General features: G+C 40.0%; 1 protein-coding gene across 1 annotated transcript in view; it reads right to left on the reverse strand.

The window, feature by feature from the left end:
• Positions 1-24973, reverse strand: part of LOC120527530 (solute carrier family 22 member 5-like) — a 114257-nt gene that overhangs the window by 68338 nt on the left and 20946 nt on the right. The window contains exon 2 of the mRNA XM_039751038.1: positions 23207-23310. Coding sequence (XP_039606972.1) covers positions 23207-23310 — 104 coding nt within the window. The remainder of the gene's footprint in view (positions 1-23206; positions 23311-24973) is intronic.

Consider the following 24973-nt stretch of genomic DNA (forward strand, 5'->3'; position numbering starts at 1 on the left):
CTGGACATTCAAAGTGCATATCATTAAGTACTACTTCATGAAGACATCTGAGATCTCACTGTATTTATCACACATGAAGGCTTATTCCATTTTAAATGTCTACCTTATGGACATCCTTCGACACCTGGTTGTTTTCAAGGGATGTGTAATAAGAATGTAAGTTTAATGTCACTGTGCTCTGTACAAAAATTATTTTATAAATCCACTCACATGTACAGGTCAGGCCAAAGTTAGTACATAGGGGCTGTCAGCATTTAGAAACGGCTAGTCTAGCATTTGGAGAGAGAAGGGGACAACTGCGAAAATAGGCATTGTACTATTTCTGTATGTTATAGATGACATTGAATCCTTTCCTTTCCTTGTTTGGAACCTAAGTAAGGGTCTACACGTGGAGAAACCAGTATAAAAGGCTTGGACAGCAGCCAAACATTTCAAAGTCAACGGACGGACGGATGGGTGATATCGTCATCCACCCTGAAAAGCCTTCCAGCGCAGTGACGAAAAAATGGCAGACTGTATAGATCAAGATCCCACCTTGGTATTGTCTTGCTATTATGCGGCCAAAGGCGGGTAGTGAATTGACCACCACTGCCCCCATTCAACAGGCAGCCAACCGAGGCACACTACAATGCTACCCCCGCCCCCCCGTTCACCCTCAATGGCCTCCGTTCAGCCACAATCGTGTCACCATTTGCAGCATTACCAGCCGCCCACTGAGAATGAACGGGGCAGCCGTGTGAAGTGGGCGGGCAGTGAAAAGCCCCCCTCCGCTCCATCCAGCCTGCGTCCAGTCAGGAGCAGTAGCTGTGGTGGTGTAGTGGGCGGGCTGTGAACCACCCCATCAAGCCTCCGTCCTGCATACGAGTGATAGCTGTGGCCCCAGTGACTATGGACCATAGTCGCCACTTGCCGCTGAGAGCCGCTCAAGGGACACTACACTGCACGAGCAGCGAAATCACCCCCCTCCAGCCTCCGCTTGCAGCGTCCCCAGGCCGAAGATGATGGAGCGGCAGTTACTGAGACGCATGCCTTGCAGCTGCGGCCCCATTAGTAAATCATTTGTAGGATATCTGTAACCTGGGGACTACCTGTATTTGCCCATTCTTTTTTACAGAACTGTTCAGGCTCGGTCAAATTGGATGGTGAGAGTTGGTGGACTGCTATCTTCAAATCTTTCCACAGATTTTCAATGGGATTTATGTCTGGGCTCTGACTGGGCCACATGAGGACATTCACTTTTTTCTCCTTCAGCCACTGTGTGGTCAATTGTACTGTTTGCTTCGGGTCGTTGTCGTATTGAAAGGTGAACATTCTGCCCATCTTCAACTTTCTGCTAGAGGGTAGCAGGTTATCCTCAAGTATTTGATGATATTTTGCCGCATCAGGATTTCCTTCTACCCTAATGAGAGCCCCAGGCCCTGCAGCAGAGAAACACCCCCACAACAGGATGCTGCCACCTCCATGCTTTACTGTAGGTATGGTGTGTTGTGGATGGTGAGCTGCATTGGATTTTCGCCAAGTGTACGGTTTGGTATTGAGGCCAAATAGTTCGATTTTGGTCTCATCTGACACTAAGACCTTTTTCCACTTGGCATCAGAATCTTCAAGGTGCATTCTGGCAAAGCTCAAGCAAGCCTTAATGTGGCCTTTCTTGAGAAGTGTTTTTTTCCTTGCGACCCTCCAGAACAAGCCACAGTTGTGGAGCGCTTGTGAAATTGTTGTCACATTCACACAATGACCACTCTTTGCCATAAAATCCTGTAACTCCTTCAAAGTGGCCATTTGCCTCTTGGTAGCCTCTCTTACCTTTCTCTTCCATCCAGTTTGGAGGGACGGCCGGATCCAGAGAGGGTCCTAGTAGTACCAAACACTTGCCACTTCTTTATTATGGATTTTACTATGCTCCTTGGGATTGATAAAGCCTTTGAGATTTTTTTGTATCCATCTCCTGCCTTATGTTTACCCCTGAGATCTTTTGAAAGTGGCTTACCACCCATAGTCAGTTGTTTGCTGTCAGTTGCAGTACCAAGGAAGGGAATTCTCCAGGAACAGCTGTTTTTATGCTTCACTAATCACACTGATTACAGTTGATCACAGGTGGAAGCCAGTAACCATGGTCTGCAATGGAAATGGTGCTTACACCTGACTGAGTTTACAAATATTATTAAGGAGGGGGGGGTGATCCTTTATTAATCTCATTATTGCTTGTTTTTTATTTTTTTAAATTCTATAGCTGTGATATCTTTCACTTGAATGTTATAGATTGCATTAAGTAAAGCTGGAAAAAATATTGGTTTGTGTGTTTTCATTTAAGGGGGTAAAGCAAAAAAAATAGGGAATACTTCGAGGGGGGTGATTCTTTTCTATACCCATTGTATATCTATTCACATCCAAAACAATCCACGAAACAGAACGGAAATATTCAATAATAGAGAAGGAGGCTCTGGTATGCATATGGGCTATAGAAAAGTGGAGAACTTACCTGTGGGGATGTCACTTTACTATAAGGACAGATCATAGCCCACTGACGACATTACTGACAGCTAAAGGACTGGGAAGAGCAAGAATGAGCATAGCTAGATGGTCAGCCAGATTTCAAAACTTAAATTACCCCATTCAGTACAAAACAAGTTAAAAAAATATTACAGCTGATTGCTTATCATGGCTAACTTTACCTCCAGCAAATAGTATACTTGATGAGGACATTGAATTGGTGTCACTGATAAAGGCATTTCCTTCCATTATTACTCCAGAGGAATTTCAAAATGGCCAGTAAATATTAAACTAAAAGAGGTTTTACAAAAGAAAAGGACAAAAACTGAAAAAGTCTAGATCCAAATCTTCAAGTGTATTAAAGAGTGAGGAATGAGCAATCTTTAATGGACGGCTATATCATTTGTGGATCTCATTGCTTGACAGTGCCACAGGACTTACAGGACAGTGTTGTACATATCGCACATGAGAGTCATCAAGGAATTGTCAGAACAAAACAAAGATTGCAAGATATGTTTTGGTGGCCTGGAATAGATGCCTAGATGGAAGCAGCGATTTGTTCATGTGTAACATGTCAACTTCATGACAAAACAGCAATTGTGCACACTCCTCCTCTTCAGCCAGTATCTTCTCCTAACTTTGCATGGGAGAAACTTACAATAGATATTGTAGGACCATTTGATGATGGAGCCCTTGACTGCTGTTTTGCAATTACTCTGATAGATTATTACAGCAAATGGCCAGAAGTGGCCTTTACCTCTCAAGTAACCTCTGCTACCATGATTGCATTCCTCACATCAGTTTTCATCAAAGTAGGATCCACAAAGGAACTGATTTCAGACAATGGACCTCAGTTTTCATCTCTGCAAAATTTGAAACCTTCCTGAGTGAGAGGAATATAACACACAGGAATCTGTCATTATACAGTACTATCCCCAGGCAAACAGTGAAATGGAGAGATTCAACAGAAGTCTCAAAGAAACAATACTGCCAGCTTTGAAGAAAACCTTGGAAAACATTCTTACTTAATGATGAAGCAACTCTTCACGCAACAACTAAGATGTCTCCTTCAGAACTTATTCATGGTAGACAGATTCATGCAAAGTTACATACTGCAGTGCTTAAAGAAAACCTAAAGCCTGAGACAGAGGAGGAAGCTATTATGGATGCAGCAAAACAAAAACAGGACAAAAGTAAAATGTACCCAGACCTGAAATGAGGGACCAGGGAAGTTGGTTTTCAGCCTGGATCTTTCATGTGAATGAAAAAAACAAGAATACAAAAAAAGGAAAATCCAAGTTTACTAAACCACTAAACCAGTATTGAGAAAGAAAGGACAGTAGAGCTGTCCGATGGAGGTGTGTGGAATGCTGTTCATCTTGCTCCTGTTTGTTCAGACCCTGGAGAGAAAAATGATGAAGGACATTTATCTGTTCCTATTATGCAAAACAAACTTGACCAGTCTGAGCCTGTTAGATGGAGTGAAAGAGTTAGAAAACCACCTACTGTATGTAAGCAAATGAATACCAGATGATAATGACAATAATAGTTTGGTTTTGTATGAATGCAAACATATTTTCACATGTTTCTCAACTTTAAAAATCCTGTATTCCATTTGGGATGATTCAGTTCATGTTTTGTTAGTTAACAAAATATAATTGGTACAAGTTTACTTGCTAGTGGGGGAATATGTGGTGTTCCTGCTGTGTTCAGTACATGGCAGTATTCATGGAAGTTAAGGGATGACTGTGTAAAGGAGGGGAAAAAAGAAAACAGGATTGTTGATGTTGAAGTTTTAAATAAAAAACATTTTAAAAAGGCATACTACGTGCTACTTTAACTGCCTGAGTACACAACAATACAGTTTACTTGTTTTTATCGAAACACACAAAACACGTTTTCAAGCTACAGGGTTCCATAAAGTCACACAACTGGCTTTGGTGCAGAGTCTTCTATGTTGTTTTAATAAACAGATTTTTACAGAAGCAAGGAAAAGGCAAATGCTGGTGAAATGTTCATATTTCAGTTTGTATTTTTTATGAAGTCCTGCTCAATTCTTCACAATAAAGTATAAACCTTAACGCAAATTTGTATTAAACAGCACAGGGAGGATATGGTAAACCTGTTGGTACTAGTTCACTATACTCCTATAAATGAGAATATAACATTTCTTTTCTGTTTACTTTCACAAGAGCTGTTAGCATTTGATCTTACTTACTTTACAGAGTAACAAGTTTTATGCCTCAATTATCCCTTTAATATGTTGATCATTTCTAGGTAACTAACATTCCTGCACACACGCGTTTGGCAAATGTATTTATATATAAAAATTCAGTAGTAACATGTAATTTGAGAATTACTACATACACATTACCATTTCCCTACCCCACCAAATGACAATTTTTTTTTTGTATTTTACAGTTCATTTTCCAGGGCAGAAAAACAAAACTCAGAATGACAGTATATTTATAGAATAAGGAAAATGTGGTTAGCTGTCTCTAGGACACTTCAGAGTTGCTGTTCTCTTACATGGCACAAAGAATTCCATGCCAAACACATACAAATTCCCCCTGACAGCAAAGCTGCTGAGATATCAACAGCACTAGAAAAAATTAAGAAGACAAGAAAATGATGAAAGAAAAAATTTCAGAATTCAGTTTAAAGCAAAGAACCATTATCTATACTAATAAAAGGCAAAGCCCTCACTGACTGACTGACTGACTGACTGACTAACTCACTCACTCATCACTAATTCTCCAACTTCCTGTGTAGGTAGAAGGCTGAAATTTGGCAGGCACATTCCTTACAGCTTACTTACAAAAGTTGGACAGGTTTCATTTTGAAATTCTACGCGTAACGGTCATAACTGGAACCTACTTATGTACATACTGTATATACCGGCCATAGCCTGCAGCTCGGTCGCCGTGTGAAGCGGAGTTCCGTCCCTCATCGTCACGCCTCCCATGTAATTGAGTGCCTGCCCATATAAGGTCGTCCGTCAGCGGCAATCCAATAGAAACACTCTGCCGCTAAATATTCAGACGAAGATTAGATGGTCAGGGATAAACTAGTGTTTGGCACAAACTCAGCGAAACTGCGAGAGAAACTTTTAAGTGCCGGGTCTTAGCTAACATTAAATAAAGTCATGGACATCGCGAAATCCCACGGGATAGCACAAACACAACTGAGAAGCTTCGATGCATGTACTCCGAGCGGCTCACGTGAACTGACTTTGCAGAACTGGGAAAGGTAAATCCGTGCATGCAGTGTGTGATGTCTCAGACACACTACTTCTCCGCTGCGAAGCACAGGTATGTGAGCTAACATTAAATGAAGCCGCGGACGTCGCGAGATCACACAGAATAGCACAAGCAGAGCTGAGAAGCTTCGATGTGTGTGTGTGTGTTGTCACACATGTGCGATTAGGAGGCAGTCAAAGAGCCTAAAGGTGAGTGAAACATCGCAAGATAGAGGGTTGTCACGTGGTACTTACCTGAATCTCTTTTGCTCAACAGAAAACCTGAAGAAAAATAATTCCTCCACATCCAGATTCCAAAATGGCCGCGACGATGTCACTTCCGGCCCACCAAGATGACGTCACTTCCGGCTCCATCAATCCACCTCATTTTCATTGTTTCTCGTCTATTTAAAGATGTCGGAGGAACAGGACCTTAATACAGTTCTGAGCACCATCATGGGCGATCTGCAAACCTTGAAAATACAGATGGGCGAGACAAGGACCCAAGTAGCAGAAGCCAACGCTCGTGCTGCTGCTGCTGCTGCTGCAGGTGTACGGACGGAGGTCGCTCGGCCACCACCTATTGCTATCGCCACATTAACAGAATCGGATGACATAGAGACATACTTTTTGATCTTCGAGCGTACCGCTAAGCGGAACGCATGGCGAGGTCGGAATGGGCGTACATACTGGCTCCCTACCTGAAGGGAACGGCGCAGAGAGCCTATTATGATCTAACTGAGGAGCAGGCAGCTGATTATGACGCTCTAAAAAAGGAGGTCTTCAAGCGCTACGGCGTATCTCCGGAACAGCAGGCGAGAGAATGGAGGGAGTGGCAGTTCGATCCCGAGTGACCGATAAGAACCCAGGGCTTTGAAGCCTGGGGAAAAGTGTGTCGCTGGCTACGGCCCGACATTAATAATTCACACAAAATGGCAGAGCTACTAGCATGTGAAACTTTTGTGCATGCCCGCCCTGACCATATCGCCCAGCAAGTACGGAAACATAATTTTGAGGACATTGACTCCTTAATCCAGATCACAGAGCTTCACTGGGCCGCTTGCAAATCAGGGAAATCAGAACGGTTCTCCCGCCGAACCCAACAGGCACGTGGGGCAACTCCTGAGCCCACCCGACAACCTCCCGAGCCTGCCATCCGCTAACGGGACAGAGGTGCTAGTCTTCCCCGCTGTTTCAAGTGTGGGGAGATTGGACATCTGTCCCCCAACTGTACCATCGAACCTATTGATTGCTCATTAGTTAGGGGAGAAAGGTATTGTGCCACTGTGACTAATCCTTTATCTCTTCCATACACATGTGCAGTTATTATAAATGGCAGGAAGGTAAGAGCAATGTTTGATTCCGGGAGTAACAATTTCCATTGTTGCCACCCATTTCGTTTTACCGCAACAATGGACTAGGATAAAAACTAGTCTAAAATGTATTCATGGGGATATCCGATATTATAAAACGCCAGATGTGTGATATCAGTGAATCGTCATCTAACGAGCATGGCCATGGCTGTATTACCGGATCCCCCTTTTCCAGTTATATTGGGTAGAGACTGGAATAAAATTACCAGCGGTAATAACGTAACTATACCTAAGAAACATTTAGGCTTAGTAATGGAGAATACTGCTCCGACTGCCTCCACGCCATGTCCCACAGTAGCACGGACCCATGTGAAGAAATTGATGTCCCATCGACCTCTGCGGGAACTAGTGCAGTTAACGCAGAAGACGTGGAGACAGAAACCACACCCCTTAAGGTCGCACAAGACCCTATACAAGATTTAACTGCCCAATTTCTATTAACACCATCGTCTTTTAAAAGGGAACAATGGAACGATGATTCCTTAAAAAATATTAGGAATGCAGTAGTATCTACCGAGGGTTATACAACCCTGGATCCCATGCCACCGATGCCGTTCTTTGTACTTAAAAACGAATTATTATATAGAGTGGCAGAACACGAGGGAGAAGTGCGAACGTTGTTGTTAATTCCACGCACTTTTCGGCGAAAGGTGTGTGAATTAGCACACGCTCACCTTCTAGGAGCCCACTTAGGCTCCGAAAAAACGTTAGAGAGAATAAAGCTCCGATTCTATTGGCCGGGAATTAACGAGGAGGTCCGGCGATTTTGCGCTTCCTGTCCTGAGTGTCAACTTCGCCAGATTCCTAGAAGGACGCGAGCTCCTCTCGTTCCCCTCCCCCTTATTGATATCCCTTTTTAACGAGTCGGTATCGATCTCGTTGGACCATTGGAACCCTCGTTAAAAGGTTTTAAATATATTCTGGTGCTAGTAGATTATGCCACTCGCTTTCCAGAAGCTGTTCCATTGCGCTCAGCTAATACGAAAAACATCGCACGGGAATTAGTAGGGATATTCGCTCGTGTTGGGATTCCCAAAGAGGTTTTAACGGACCAAGGGACTTCTTTCACTTCGGAGATGTTCAGGGAAGTAGCCAAATTACTCCGAATAAAACATCTGAAAACGTCTGTCTATCATCCCCAAACTGACGGGTTGGTGGAGCGTTTCAATCAAACTTTGAAGCAGATGTTAGGCAAGGTAGTTAACGAGGATGGAAGAAACTGGGATCAGTTGCTTCCTCTCGTTTTGTTTGCTTATCGGGAAGTCCTCAGACCTCTACTGGTTTCTCTCCCTTTGAATTATTATATGGAAGACAACCCAGAGGGCTTTTGGATATGTTAAAAGAAGGATGGGAAGAGGAGGTCCTCCCAACTTCAAATATTCTTGAATATATCGCACAATTACGCGATAGACTAGAGAAAATCAGACCTATTCTAAAAGAAAATTTGGAAAAGGCACAAGCAGCGCAGTCCCGTTATTATAACGAAACACCACCATTCGGGAATTTGTCCCGGGTGATCGTGTAATGGTACTCGTCCCAACTTCTCATTCAAAGTTGTTAGCACATTGGCAAGGCCCTTATGAAATTAAAGAAAGAAAAGGTCTCGTCGATTATTTGGTTAAACAACCTAATCGGCGACCTACTGAACGAGTATATCATATTAATTTGCTGAAACCATGGAAGGACAGGGAACTTGATCCCTCGTCCAATCAGCCTCGTTCTCTTTTTATGTCATGTGCCCATCTTAATTTTGGCCCCGATTTGACATCCAAACAACGACAAGATCTCGAGGCGGCTATCTTGTCTGTCCCTAAAGTTGTGGACAAGATACCGGGACGTACTCGTTGATTGTTCACGATATATTACTAACCCTGGAGTGATTGTCAGAGAGAGACCTTATAGGCTCCGGAGGCAAAGAAAGCGGAGTAGAGTTGGAAATTAGACAATGCTAGAATTAGGGGTTATTGAAGAGTCATAGCCCTTGGTCTAGTCCAATTGTCTTAGTTTCTAAACCTGATGGGTCGTGGAGGTTTTGTAATGACTTTCAACGACTTAATCAGGTCTCTAAATTTGATGTGTATCCCATGCCGCGGGTGGATGATTTACTTGATCGGTTGGGGAACGCTCAATTCCTAACTACTCTTGACATGACGAAAGGGTATTGGCAAATTCCCTTAGCGGACTCCGCCAAAGAAAAAACGCTTTTAGTACACCCAGTGGACATTGGCAATACAGGGTCCTTCCTTTTGGCTTGCATGGGGCACCAGCTACCTTCCAATGTCTGGTAGATACACTGCTACGGCCCCACAATTCATATAGTGCTGCCTACTTAGATGATGTGGTCATTTATTCCAGCACGTGGAAGGATCATGTATGGCAGGTTAAAACAATACTCTCCAAGCTAGCGTCTGCTGGTCTTCGAATTAATCCGAAGAAATGTTTTTTTGGATTAAGAGAAGCCAAATATTTGGGCTACCTAGTAGGAGGGGGTGTTGTTAAACCACAATGTTCCAAAATTGATGCCATTCTTAATTGGCCCCATCCGATGAATAAGCGGCAGGTACAAGCATTTTTGGGATTGGCAGGGTACTATCGTCGCTTTGTACCGCATTTCTCAGAAGTTGCTGCGCCCTTATCTAATTTAACAAGGAAAGGAGCACCTTTAAAAGTGGTATGGGATAATTCGGTTGAGAAAGCATTCAGTGACTTAAAATTGGCCCTTACTTCAGCACCTGTTTTAAGATCTCCTGATTTTTCTGTTCCTTTCATCCTCCAGACCGACACATCAGCCACAGGTTTGGGTGCTGTGCTGAGCCAATGCGTTGATGGTGCTGAACACCCTGTTATGTACCTGAGCCGGAAACTGCTGGACCGGGAGACATGTGTGATTAGGAGGCAGTCAAAGAGCCTAAAGGTGAGTGAAACATCGGGAGATAGAGGGTTGTCACGTGGTACTTACCTGAATCTCTTTTGCTCAACAGAAAACCTGAAGAAAAATAATTCCTCCACATCCAGATTCCAAAATGGCCGCGACGACGTCACTTCCGGCCCACCAAGATGACGTCACTTCCGGCTCCATCAATCCACCTCATTTTCGTCCCATCATGATGACGTTGTTTCCGGTTCCTGTTTTCAACGTCACTTCTTGCCAACCATTTCCTGTCCCATAATCCTTTTCCTGTATAAATTCGCCATTTTGACTCATGAAAACTGTTCATTGTTTGTTCTGAGACTTTGAATCACTCTTTTCTTTAATTGTCTGGGCGACAATATATGGGGACGGTCCCCAAAACTTTGTTTTGTATTGTGTAAACTTTCTTTTGAAGAAGAATAACTATCACAGTGTATATATATATATGTGTGTGTGTATATATATATATATATATGTGTGTGTATATATATACTGTATATATATATATATAGCACAAACTCAGCGGAACTGCGAGAGAAACTTTTAAGTGGCGGGTCTTAGCTAACATTAAATAACGCCGTGCACATCGCGAGATCACACGAGATAGCACAAGTACAGCTGTTTATATATATACACACACACATATATATGTATATAAATTGAAAGCTGTTATCTTTACAACGATTGACAAACATGGAATGTAACTTGAACACAACACGTCCTCCAAATACGAACCTGATTGAAAGAAATAATGATAATCAAATCCTTGATGACAGCAACACTCATAACAGTCACAAAACAATTACACTGACAATCAGGTTACGTTATTTTTAAAATGTTTCCTTTTCTTTTTCATAACTTCTTTAACACACTACTTCTCCGCTGCAAAGCGCGGGTATTTTGCTAGTTTAGAATATTGCTCAGAAAGTATTCACTGTTTTGGACCTAGTTAAGTTGTACAAACCCAAAGCATCTTAAATCCAAAAACACCTTTTCCATAATAACAGTGCAAGATGTGAACAATATTAGAAATCTACTGCTAACCGTGCTCAAACACCACCAATCCCTGTTTTCATGCCATGCCAGCTTGAAATGCAAAGTATTTTCAAACCACCTTTAGAGATGGGAAATTTATCTAGTGTCTCTCCTGAAATCTTGTATCAGAGGAGAACAGGCATTCTGGCCAGAATGGAGAACAATTAATTATTCAGAAGAGAAGGGAGGCCAGGACAGTGACACAAGCAAACTTGCTAGCAGGACAGAGAAATTGCTTTGTGCCCGACCAGAATGATATAATAGATGGACCGGAAGACATGGCGTGACACCAGCAACCTTCTTGGGTGCAACATAAAAGAAATCCGCTGTATCACTTCAGTTGAGTCAGACCTTGCAGAAACAAAGGCAACACTCAACCTGAGGAGAAAGGAGGAAAAATTGTTTAGTATTTTGATTCATTGTAACTAATTATTGGAGGCAGTGTTTTGGAAAGGTGCTTTTGCTGAATAAATACTTTTTATTTTATCACAAGAACGTGTATTGTATTGCTGTGTCTGCAGTTTGAGGCTCTCTGGTGGTTACATTTGGTATAATACATCAAGACCCCAATTTTTTCAAAAATACAACCTTTTGAGTACTGATTTCCATGCTTCCATTGGAACTTTGAACACCTCAAGATATATTGTGGGAATGGTTATATCTGTCAACAAAACAAAATGAATGCTTGGCTTTGGTTAAAAGGTGAATTGCTTTTTAATGCCCTGATTCTTATCTCATTGTCAACCCTTTTACAGCCTGAAATGTTGAGTTTCTCATTTGTTTTGAATTCTCCATGAAATCCTTTAAAATCCTCTTTGTTACAGAATCAAAAATGCTAAATAACTATAGCCCACCTTTGTCTTATACCATCTTAAAGAAATTCATCACCACTCTCAAAGCATTTCTACTACACTAAGGTATAGTTTATGTGTTTATATATTTGAACACATAAGTAAATACACATGTTTTATCATGAGTAGCAGGAATACTGACTATACTGATTATTAGGCATGCTGAGGAAAAATTAAAGTAAAGGCATAAGGTATTTACAGTGCTGTGCTATTTCAAAACATTTGAAAAATCAAAATACTTTCCTTAATGTTTCACATTAATATTTAATGTAGGGATTCAGTGATGTTACAAAGAGTAATATTAAACTAAATAGACATTATTCCTATGTGGCATTAAATAGATATTTTGTTCAATACCTAATTGCTTTTGTTGGAATATGAGTTGTACTTCCTGTAATATCATTTGGTGAATTATTTCTTATCTTGTGTAGGAGATGGCCGGCAGCTCAACCCGGCCAGGACACCCTTGAAGTGGAAGGATGGGGGAAGGCAGCTACGTTGGGACACTGCCTCTCCCAAGATGCTAGTTGGCAGCTTCGCCTGCAACAAAGCAGTGCCCCACCATGGGATCTGGAGTTCAGCTTCACAGCCCTGCTGGGTACCGTGGGTGCCGCCAGGAGACGCTGCAGGAAGACTGGGGAGTCCCTACTGTCTACATAGCCGGGAAGTACTCCAAAGTCATGGGGATGGAAGGACAGAAGCACTTCCGGGTCAAGGACTATTTAAAGGGCTGCTGAGGACCTAGCAAGGGAACCTGAGTTGGGATGAGGTGTACAATGCTTGCTGGGGGGTGTGGAGGAGAAAAAGTATTGTGATTATTATTGAGTATTGTGTTTATTGTGGCTGTGGTGCTTTGGAGGCACTATTCAGGAAGAAAATAATTTAAAAAATATCTTCTTAGTGCTTTTACCCTGTATTCTGCATGTCTGTCTGTTGAGTTTGAGGGGCAACAGTGACCCCTAGCGTTCACACTTGCTAAATTCTAAACAGAGCATTATGTATCAAGTCAAGTCAAGTCATGTTGGGAAGCATGCACCGGAACAGTGTGTTGCCGCACCCACTACACAACGAAACAACTCGGAATCCCGGTTGGCAACCCCCTAGGTAGACAAGCGGTCCAGTCCCACCCTCTGGAAATGACCCTCTATCTGCCACAGCCAGGTGTTGCGTGGGCGATCCTTGTTCTGGTCCAGCCTCTTGGGTCCCCAACAATGAGGATCTTACGAGCCAGATCACCCTCAGGGAAACACGCCACATGGCTGTAGTGCTGTAACTGACGCTCCCTCACAATGTAGGTAATGTCCCTCATTCGGGACTCCATGAGCAACCACTCATTCGACATAAAGTCAAACCAATGGTACTCAAGGATTTTCTGAAGAGACACAGTACCAAAGGAGTCCATTCTTCATCTCAGGTCACTGGATAATGTCCATGTCTTGCAACCATATGGCAAGACAGGAAGCACCAGGACTCTAAAGACTTGGAACTTCGTCCTTTTGCATAGATATCGGGAGCGCCACACACCCCTTTCCAGTGACCTCATGACCCCCATGCTATCCCAATCCATCTACTGACTTCATAGGAAGAGTCACCAGAGACATGAATGTCACTGCCAAGATAAATAAACCTCTCGACAAGGTCAACACTCTCTTTGCAAACAGACACACTGCTGATGGCTGTGCCCAAGAGGTCATTAAAGGCCTGGATCTTGTTTTTTATCCAGAACACTTACAAGCCCAGACACTCAGAGTCCTCACTCAGTCTCTTGAGCGCCCTGATCAGAGCCTCCATTGATGTCGCGAAGATCATCAGCATCATCAGCAAAGTCAAGATCCGTGAATCTTTCTTCACCAACAGATGCCCCACAGCCGCTGGTTCCCACGACCCTGCCCAACACCCAGTCCATACAAGCATTGAACAGAGTAGGAGCAAGAACACACCCCTGACGTATGTATGCAAGTATTCATTTTCCAAATTGCAGTTATCTGCTGTCATGATAATGAAAAGACGCATCATCATGTGCATGATTCTGCAGTTTATGAACACACCCTTGAATGTATTGAATAATTGTGTAAAAGGATACACCTTTTTTGTGTGTTTCTCACTTAGTTCTACTAAACAAGAAGCAGCATTTCTATTCTTCTTTCTCTCAGGAACTCATCTTAAACAGAGGACGAATTTATTTCACTTCAGTGAAGTAAATTAAATTTGAAGATGTAGCATTCCAAAATTAACTTTGTTAACTAACCAACATTTCAACATTTCAGATCTACCGTACATACAAAAGAGGCAATTATAATCAGGTTCTCATCTCCCTGACTCCTCTCTTAATGCTGCAAGAGTACAAATGTCCTTATCTGACACACCCAGCACCCAGTTTGTCTATGTTTACAATCCATTTGTTGTGCCCAATATTCTCCCTCCACTATTGAATAAGAGCAGAGTCTAGGAAATGACTCATAGGAAAAGTATGGGAATCTTTCACGGTCACAAAGAAACTAAAGACAGATAACCTAGACAAGTTGGATGAGGTCACAATGTTAGTGCCTCTGCAAAACAAGAACAGTGTTGCAAAAACTCTGGTAGACCAGCACCCTTGTCTGAAAGAGCTTGGATCCTCCTCTGGACAGGATTTGTGGATGTTCAACCTCTAATTTAAAATGGGTCACTACTGCTGGATGTTAAAAGCGTGCACATAATTCCCTAAGGATGGAAGCATTTGATGATAAGACAAAGGAAAATGACCATCATCATCAGATTCTTCCATGTAAAGCCTGAAAACCATGAAGACTGATTGAGGTCATTGATGTTTGGTAGAATGCCTAGAGGGAGCTGGGTGGCCTTATGGCCTGGAACCCCTGCAGATTTCATTTTTTTTCTCCAGCTGTCTGGAGTTTTTTTTTTTTTGTTTTTTTCTGTCCTCCCTGGCCATCGGACCTTACTTTTATTCTATGTTAATTAGTATTGCCTAATTTTATTTTTTATAGATTTTGTCTTTTTCTCTTTCTTCATCCTTTAAAGCACTTTGAACTACAACTTTTGTATGAAAATGATCTATATAAATAAATATTGTTGTTGTTGTTGTGTGCAAGATACATTTTTGAAAATTTGTTTCTGTGAAGCGGGAGATGGGGTAACTTGTATATTTTCTTTGATAGGTCATAATTCATGTGCTTAGACTGAAATACTTCAGGTGCCATTATTAACATTTCAGATGTAAAATAGGGTACCATTTCTCTTTGATGAGTTTGCATTGTACTGAGTTTGAAACTGTGTAATGCATAACTGAACACAATAAACATGCTACTCAGATTGTTTCAAAATACTGCAAACATCTTTAAATATAGAAATAATAAAATTCAAATCTAGTGTATAATAACATATATCACATAATGGTGATGTAACAAAAAGGAAAAAAAAACTGCAGTGTAGTAAAAATGGCAGAATATAGAATGTTTGAGGCTGACTGACTTTACATAACTTTAAAGTCAAAATCAGGTTGTTCCTAGTCAGCTGGATGATCAGCTCTTCTTTGGTTAGTAGTTAAATGTAAAATAAATCTTACTGAAATTTACTAAGAAGTCATACCTTCTGCTATTAGGTATAGGTATAATTTAGTAAAATTAGCTAATTTTCTGTTTGATCTGTTGCTATGAGCTAAGCCAGTGAAACTTGCCAGTTACTGTATGTCATGCTATGATTTGGGTGGTGACAAACCTTCTTAAAACATTTATGGTTTTTACATCCTGTTTTGACTACAAGTGTATGGTACATGCATTATGTATTCAAATATGTGTTTGCACTGAGATGCAGGGGTTAGTGCTCCATTAAGTGAAATGTCTAAATGGCCCGGTGCCATGTCCAGTAAGTACGTATATGTGTAGACTGTGCTCCTGGCTTGTGTACCATATCTCCTGAGTTAAGCTTCAATTATTCTAACATATTAATAAATTCCTGTTCATAATCTGTAAATGTGGTCTGGTTTAACTTTGAAAATACATTGCAGTCAAATCGGTGTAAAGCTAATATAAAAATAGATTAAATAATTTAGTGTTTATCAGAATCATTTCCTGATTCCTGCCATTACATTTGATCAGAGAGTACTCATGACGCTGACTGAGATGACTTCAAAAACATCAGAAACCTTACCAATATTGAATACTAGCAACTGGGAGCCCGATCGAATTGGGCTACAAATTCTACGTTTGTGAAATCCATACTTTCTCTGCAAAGAATGATTTTTTTTTAGTTCCTTGAAATAATTTTCTTATCATGGCACTGATTTGTGCTTAAAATAGACCTTTTTGGCCAATGTAATGAAGAGCTTTCTGTTTAAACGGGGTTGTGAGACATGAACTCAGCTCTTCGGCGCACCTCATTTGATTTTTTCTGGCAAACAAATTTTCAAAACAAACCGTATTTTACGACTCTAATCAGAGTCGGAGTAATAATTATGTTTGCGTGATAATTTTAGATCTGAGATCATCTAAAATTTAAACAATGACCGTTGTTTATACCCAGCCGTCTTTACTCAGTTTGCCAATAGATGTCAGAAGGATGGACGCCAAAACCGAACTGCCCAAAGATAGATTTCGACGTACCAAGCAAATAGCGATACATTCTAAATTACTTACGGTTCCGGAGCTGTCGAAGGGTTTAAGTCAGTCAACGATGTTAGTCCTGGAAAGTATGCCCCAACAAACCAACATTCCAAAAACCAACCAGACTTACTGTTATCTGCTTGAACCAACACCGACTTACTATACTTGGCTGTCCAGAGGCGTCACTGAAGCATTCGGACATTCTTAGCCAATCATGCAATACTGCATCCGTGTTTGCCACGTTATGTTCTAACTACAAAGGCAGAATCCCATTGCATGGTTCTAACTTGTATTGAGTCGAGGTATTGACGCAAACACCATACATATAGGGTATTGACGCGAACACCATACATATAGTTTATTGACGCGAACACCATACATATAGGGTATTGACGCAAACACCATACATATAGGGTATTGACGCAAACACCATACATATAGGGTATTGACGCAAACACCATACATATAGGGTATTGACGCGAACACCATACATATAGGGTATTGATGCGAACACCATACATACGGGGTATTGACGCAAACACCATACATACGGATAGTATCAAATTATACATAAGGATATACCAATTACATTGAAACTGAGTGCCATGCAAGCAGTAAAAGCAGAACGTGTTCTTAGGCATATCATTGTACAGGACATATTAAGAGTAGGGATGCTTCTGACTTTCCCGCGTCTTGTTGGTTTTGTCATGTCTTACCTCTGTTTCTGAATTTATTTCAGTTGTGGATTAATAAAAAAGTAAGCCATTCCTCGCAGAATTCAAATGGAACAAGAAGATAGCATTTCTACTAGGTTTTTCACACTTGCTTAGAGAAGATCCATCTTGTTTCCTAAATACTTGTAATGTAAGTGGAAGCATCCATTTTGGGAGTGTTATTCAAAATTATGCTTTTGTTTTACTTTGGGGGCTCATGCAATTCACCCATTCACCAAATTTGGACTTCCTCAAAATGTTTGTGTGCAGTCTAATGTGAAAAGAGTAACAAGTAACTATTTAAAATTTCCTAATGTTACAAAACACATCTGTGATATTTTTAACCATTTTTCATGTCAAAATCTAAATACTAGGGGTGGTATGGTGTCACTGTGGTAGTGCTGCTGTATCACAGAAAGGAGACTGGGGTTCACATCCTGGCTTCACCCTGAGTGGAGTTTGTATGTTCTCCTCATGTCTGTGTGGGTTTCCTCCAGGTACTCCAGTTTCTTCCCACAGTCCAAAGACATGCAGGTTAGGTGGATAGCAACACTAAACATTGGCCCTAATGTATATGTTTGGTGTGTGTGTTTGGCGTCCTGTCCAGGGTTTTTTCCTGCCTTGTGCCCTATGCTAGCTGGGATAGGCTCCAGCACCCTGTGCCCCTGTTCAGGTTTAAGCGGGTTATAAAATGACTGACTGACTGTAAGGGCTCTTCTGGAGGGGGTATCTTCATATTCAGCCATTATATTTTCTCTTTCAGCAGTCTTGAGAAAAAAAAAAGTATTTTCAGCCTAAATGAATTGTTGTTTAACCCAGTGTGATAAATGACTTACTGGAGGTTCTAATCATTCCCAAAAGCAGTCAATAATAAACCTAAAGTAATTTCTGAATTCTGCCATTCTACAACATTTCCTGAAATGTTAGTTTTTGTTGTTGGACATATCAAGTCACATCAAAACTTTCCACATAAAATAAGATTTTGCAAACAACTGGAGAAAATTGAAACAATTTTTGGAAAATAATTATTGGTTGAATAAGTGTGCTCACCCTATAGTTGGCACCTTGTTACTGCTTTGATTGGTTTACAGGGAGGGGTCTGTATCAGCTTAGCATGTCTAGATTTTGCAATTTCACCCAACATTTCTTTCCAGGAGAAATTAAATATCATTCATACTGTGCACAGGTATAAAATGTCAACAGGCATGCTATAATAGATATCTTCAGCCTCAAACATACTGTATTTCCAATGCCTCAGTATACCAGAATTACTAGTACTCACCACATTAGTTTGACTGCTTTGGGCTAGTCTCTTAAATATCTTTTTATTTTTACATGATTGGATTGTTAAACATTTTTTTTCAAAGTAAAAGCACTTGTTTAGATGCTGATGAATTATTAAAATATCACATATCCCAATTTGGTCCCCCTGTAATGTGAGCAAATAATTTACCCAAGTCACTGAAAATCAGTGCTGCACATTGTGATCATTAATCGCCATGTCACATCCATCATCCATTAGTAGATGCTTCTTGGTGTTTAAGTATGTAGAGTACTTTGAGTTGAAATAAAGTGTCTCGTTCTGGTGGAATAGGCAGAGATACATCATTAAAAAAGTAGAACAGGTCCAAGCTTTCTGCCACAGGTCCCAATGGCAATTGCAGCAAATATAGTTTGCATATTTGGCTAATGTCTTTATGCCAGGCAACTTACAACGTCTGAGATACAATTGGCTATGGTTTTCCAGTTAGAGCACAAGTAGGTGAAGTGATTTGCTAATCGTCACACACAGTATCAGTAGTGGGATTTGAGGTCAAAATTCTTAACCACTATACCACACTGCCAGCATGTTACCCAACACGAAGACTCAAGCCTGGTGAGAGAACCACAAAATAAGTCTGTTCCTTTTGGAATTTTCATTTCTGGGCTCATCTTTTTTGATTTTCCTCTGTGACAGTTCGGTGGATGTAAGAAAAGAAATGAAGCCAATGTTTGTTCAAATTCAATTTTTACCAGAAACTAAATTTTTACTTCTTTTGTTCTGGCTAGATATGAAAGTGAGTTGGAGCCAAATCTCTTTAAGTGCCTGTCTTTCAGTTTGGGACATCATTCAGCCCCTGTTTTACCACTTCCAGGGTTAGATGATGGAGGATAGTGGCAATAATAAAGGTATTGTTAATGGTTTTGATCCAGATTATTGATCAAGCTGCCTAATTTGTTTGAATCTAAGGGACTTGAATATAATTAAGTGGGCAAATAACAGGCTATCTGTCACAGATCAACTGCCACATGAATCCATGGCTACCAATATAATACTGTGGCTTTCACAATATCTGCTTTTTCTATTCTCTTGGCTTTTGTTGATGGTCGTGGCAAAACACAATTTTACAAGAAAGTGTATTCTTTTGAAGTGAAACAGATAATTGGTAAGAATTATCGGAAATTAGTATATATATATATAATCATTATTAAACGTTACAACTTTCCCTTGTTTATGTCATTCACTCAAGTACTGTATTTCTTTTGTGATTTTTGTAAGTTGTATGTAGTTCCCATTTAAAGTCTGCAGACTTTAAAAGTGAATATGCATACAAGGCCTGTCCAAAAAGAAACAGAACTTTTAAAACAAAAAATTAATTAATATTCTTACAACTTAATCAGGCTTGTCTCTTTCAAAATATCCCACTCCTCTATTTGTACGCTACTCCCAACATTTTATTCATCTTTCTAATGTATCCTAGAACTCGTTTTGTGGAATGTCACATAGGTCCCATGGCAAATTTTCTGACATTTAAAATCAGTGAGCTTTTAGCATGGATTTCAACTCTGGGTACAAAAAATGTCTTCAGGAGCTGTAAATCCATGTTACATCACTTGTCTTCAGCATTGTCATCAGTAATTTGAACAATCTGACGTTGTTCGTTTTTGCTCAACTGTCAACAGAAGTGGTACAAATTTTGCAGCAACACAATGCATCTGCAGTTTCTCAGCCAAATTTTTATGACACAGGCTTTTCCTGATGCCTGTTTCTTCACCAACTTCATGGACGTTTAAGTGATGATTTTCAGAAATTAAAGCATGCACTTTGTCAACGTGATCACCGTCTAGTCTTGGGATATCATCTGCTTGATTTGAAATGTCGGTACCATTTGTAACACTGTGTGTGGCTTAAACAATTCTCTCCATAAGCTTACTACAACATCTGAAAAGTTTAGATAAAAGTTTTTACAGTTTCATAAAGAATTCCATTAAAACACATTGCTTATCAAAATTCATCACATTTCAACTTATAAAAAATGGCAAAAGACACAGGAGACAAGTTCACTCTACTGCTTGTACTCGATGACTATTTGACATGGTGTGATCGAGCAAATAGGGATTTCAAAGGTGAAGGTCACCGCTACACTGCACCACTATCATGAGTCTGCTATGATGGATCATTTGCTCCCTATTTAAGAAGTTTGGTTTCTTTTTGGAAAGACCTTGGAAATGCCAGTGACGCTACCATGAGTCCTGTGTAGTGCCAACAGTGAAGCATCCTAAGATAATCCATGTGTGGGGTTGCTTCTCATCCAAGACAGTGGGCCCAACCACAGTTCTACCCAAGAACACTGCCATATATAAAGAATGGTATCAAAATGTCCTTTAACAACAACGTCTCACAACTATCCAGGCGCAATTTGGTGATAATCTGTGTATTTTCCAGCATAATGGAGCACCATATCACAAGGAAAAAGTGATAACAAAGTGGCTTGGAGATCATAACATTGAAAGTTTGGACCCATGGCCAGGAAACTCCCCAGATGTTAATCCCATTGAGAACCTGTAGTCATTTCTTAAAAAGCTGGTGGACAAGCAGACGACCACAAATTGTAAACAACTCCAAGCACTAAAAAAGGCAAGAATGGATCACCATCAGTCAGGATTGGACCCAGAAGCTGATATCCAGCATGCCAGAACAAATTACTGAAGTTATGAAGAAGGGTCAACACTGTAAATATTGACTCTACATAAATTTGATATATTTGCCAATAAAAGCCTTTGAAACGTATTAAATGTTTATAATTGTTCTTAGGTATACCATAGAAACATGTAAAAAAAAATGTGAAAATGCTAAAGCAGCAATGTTTGTAAAACGCAACATTTGTGTCACTGCCAAAACTTATGGCCACTAATGCATTACACATAATCCAAGTTTACACCAATATCTTGGGCAGATGGTTTCTAAATTTGGCACAAATAAACTGCTCATTGGTTTGAACAATCTGACGTTTGTTCGTTTTTTGCTCAACTGTCAAGAGAAGTGGTACAAATTTTGCAGCAACACAATGATCTGCAGTTTCTCAGACAAATTTTTATGACACAGGTTTTTCCTGATGCCCGTTTCTTCATCAACTTCATGGGCATTTAAGTGATGATTTTCAGAAATTAAAGCATGCACTTTTTTTTTCTTTATTTATTTTGCCTTATACAATTTCTGGTATTAGGAATTTGTTAGTTTTCGCATACCCCTTGGGGTCAGAACGCAGTGTCAGCCATTGTACAGCACTCCTGGAGCAACTGAAGGTTAAGGGCCTTGCTCAAGGGCCCAGCAGAGTAGGATCTCTTTTGGCAGTGACGGGGATTCCAACCGGCAACCTTCAGGATACCAGCGCAGATCCTTAGCCTCAAAGCCACCACTCCGCCCTCTGCACTTTGTCAACGTGATCACCGTCTAGTCTTGGGATATCATTTGCTTGATTTGAAATGTCAGTACCATTTGTAACATTGTGTGGGGCTTAAACAATTCCCTCCATAAGCTTGCTGCAACATCTGAAAAGTCTGAAAAAAAGTCTGAACCGAACAAATCAGATAAAAACAAATGATTACACTGCATGGGCTGAGAGGAGGCGCTGCCACTAACTGTGTTGTCTTCTTTTTCCTTCACAGTGAGAACAACTGACTCCATCCCTTTCGATCCCAGGTTCATAAAAGAATGACCGCCCAGAAGGAGGCGTCACTTCTTGACCGAGCAATCAACTTCACGGCTTGACCCATTTGATGTAAAACACCCATAAGACAGATTATTTTGTTGTCATTGTAATGCCACCGTGCAATTATTTTTTGTTTTATTTTGAAGTTAAAGGGACAGCCCAGTAGGCGCCCGAGCATTTATCACGACCAGTCATTCCCTCGGATGTGCACACTGATTATATATGAAATCTAAATTTTATGCCTCAATTGACCTCAAGATAGTGGTGAAATAAAATGTAATAATAACAAAGAGATGATTACAATAAAATAAGTCATTTATTCATCCATCCATCCATTTTCTGAAGTAGTTTTCCGGTACTTATGATCAGTGATCTGCAGCGCACAAGGAATGTCTCAGCATGAGCAGGACATCCTCATACATACTCATCTCAGGTCAGCTTACCTTTAACAGTTGGCTGTGGTGAGAAGCCCATTTTCCATGTAACAAGACAGAGAACATGTTAACTCCACACAGTGATAGGCCTGGAGCTTAGCCGTGAGGTAGCACTGCTGACCACTTAGACACTTACGGCTAAATACGCACAGTTTTAAACAAAAAAAAAACTAAAGTGTTTTCTATTTATTTTCAAATTTTGGAATCCTCTACTATTACTGGAAGAGCAAAAAAGGAATTAATTACCTTAACTTTCAAATGATGAATGTAACAAAATACTGTATACTGTTAGCAGGTATTATCACATATTAATATATACAATAATGGAAATGTTTATATCAGAAATTATTTTGGATTAAGTATAATCAATACTGCAGTGTGATATATTTTAAAAAATATTGTTATTTATAGGCAAACATTTATATATTGCAAAATTACTGTGAAAGTAAAAAATATTATTCTTGTTTAAAACTTTGCTGAATTCTTTTTCTGAGAAGAAATAGTCTTTTAAAGCATATAAATAAATGCAGAAATGTTAAAATAAACAGTCTTTAGCTGAAGAAAACAATGTAATAAACATTTACCTGTCTGAAAATTGTGCAAACAACATGGACCCTGCTAAAACACCACAAAAATAGATAGAAGTACAGGCTGGAACTTTCCAAGCTTCACTGCAAACCAGATTCCACTATAAAGTAGAAAAAAATGTTTAATTTATTAATGTGTGCAATAAGAAAAACATAACTTTAATAGGTTAAAAACAAAAACACCCCACACATGCTATATACATTAAAAACATAAAATGGCATTCATTCCCACACAAAAAATCTTAATGTCTGAGAAATTCCTACAATTACATCTAAAATGAAACATTAGTTTCGTTAATGAAGTCAGTGATGTCTGCACTACAAATATCTGGGGAATATTTTTCTGTATATTTGATATGGTGATTATGATAATTTATCCATCTATCCATCCATTATCCAACCCGCTATATCCTAACTACAGGGTCATGGCGGTCTGCTGGAGCCAAACCCAGCCAACATAGGGTGCAAGGCAGGAAACAAACCCCGGGCAGGGTGCCAGCCCACCGCAGATTATGATAATTAACTGTTTTGAGCGCGTGCAATTAAAGTCTGATAATTATTACATATTCTTTAATTTTTAAAGTTATTGTAACCTGTTTAGAAAACCTTAGCCAAGTTTTAACAATCAGATTTGTAAAAATTGAAATTTCCTTTTTTTGAAAAGGAGAACATTACAAAAATATTTTAATTCTTTATCTTAGAGTGAATAGTTTAAAAATGCTAAGTAGTAATGATGTACAGTAAATAATTGCCAGCTAGGCACCACCCATAGAGGGAATGCCAGTCCATCAAAGGGTCCAAGCACACACAAACTGGCTCATTGTGAGTTGCCAAACCATTAGCAGGCTTCTTTGGAATATGAGAGGACACAAAGATGTCACACAGAAACTGACCAGGTTAGGAGTAAAAGTGTCTGGAGCTGTCACAAAGCACTGGCAGCCACTGTGCCGTCATTCTACCTTTTGACATAACAGAACGCATTTATTGTAGTTTTCATACCCAGTACTGCCATTGACATCAGAGTAGGCTTACAATGGAGGCAAATATTTTTATTCTGTGTTACTGTTGTGCACAGCTCAAAATATAACAAGCTATGAGTGTTTAATATGGCACATATTGATAGGCCTTTGCAAACAGCCATTCTTCCTAATGCATTATAAAGAAGAATTTTATATACTGTAATAACAAAGCCTAGTGTAGCACTAAACACATTTATCACCAAAAACCAAAAGCAAGTAAGCCTTTACAAAGAGAGGAAAAGCAATTATACCCTCTCAATAGTAGTAATTAACAAAATCATACACAAGATAATATACACATCTACTCTCTATATATAAAATCCTAAGCCTAAAAGTGCAATGATTTTGTGCAACGATTTTATGTGACTTTTTATGTGACGTTTTTTGTCACGCTTTAAATCAGGCTTATTTTAAAACCTACATATATATGTTTGGTATTATTCTTTTCAGAAACTATCAAACTTTAATGTGATGTTGTTAGATTTTCAGATTCTTATTCCGTTTTTTAACTTATAAACTAAAATATCAAGAACTCACGTCCTGTGAGACGAGACTTTGTGCCTAAAGATTTAACCATGCCCGGGGCCAGAAATAAAAGTCAAAGAGTAGGACGGCTGCTGTACAGGCTATTAAATGTTTGAAGCGCCACGTGAGATGCAGATCATGTGGCACAGCAGCAAACCAGCAGGTGATCGAGCAAAGAGGAGGTAAAAGAAAAACTGTATTTGATTCCCATTATATCACC

The sequence above is a fragment of the Polypterus senegalus genome, chromosome 4 (genome assembly GCF_016835505.1).
Source record: "Polypterus senegalus isolate Bchr_013 chromosome 4, ASM1683550v1, whole genome shotgun sequence".
NCBI lineage: Eukaryota > Metazoa > Chordata > Cladistia > Polypteriformes > Polypteridae > Polypterus > Polypterus senegalus.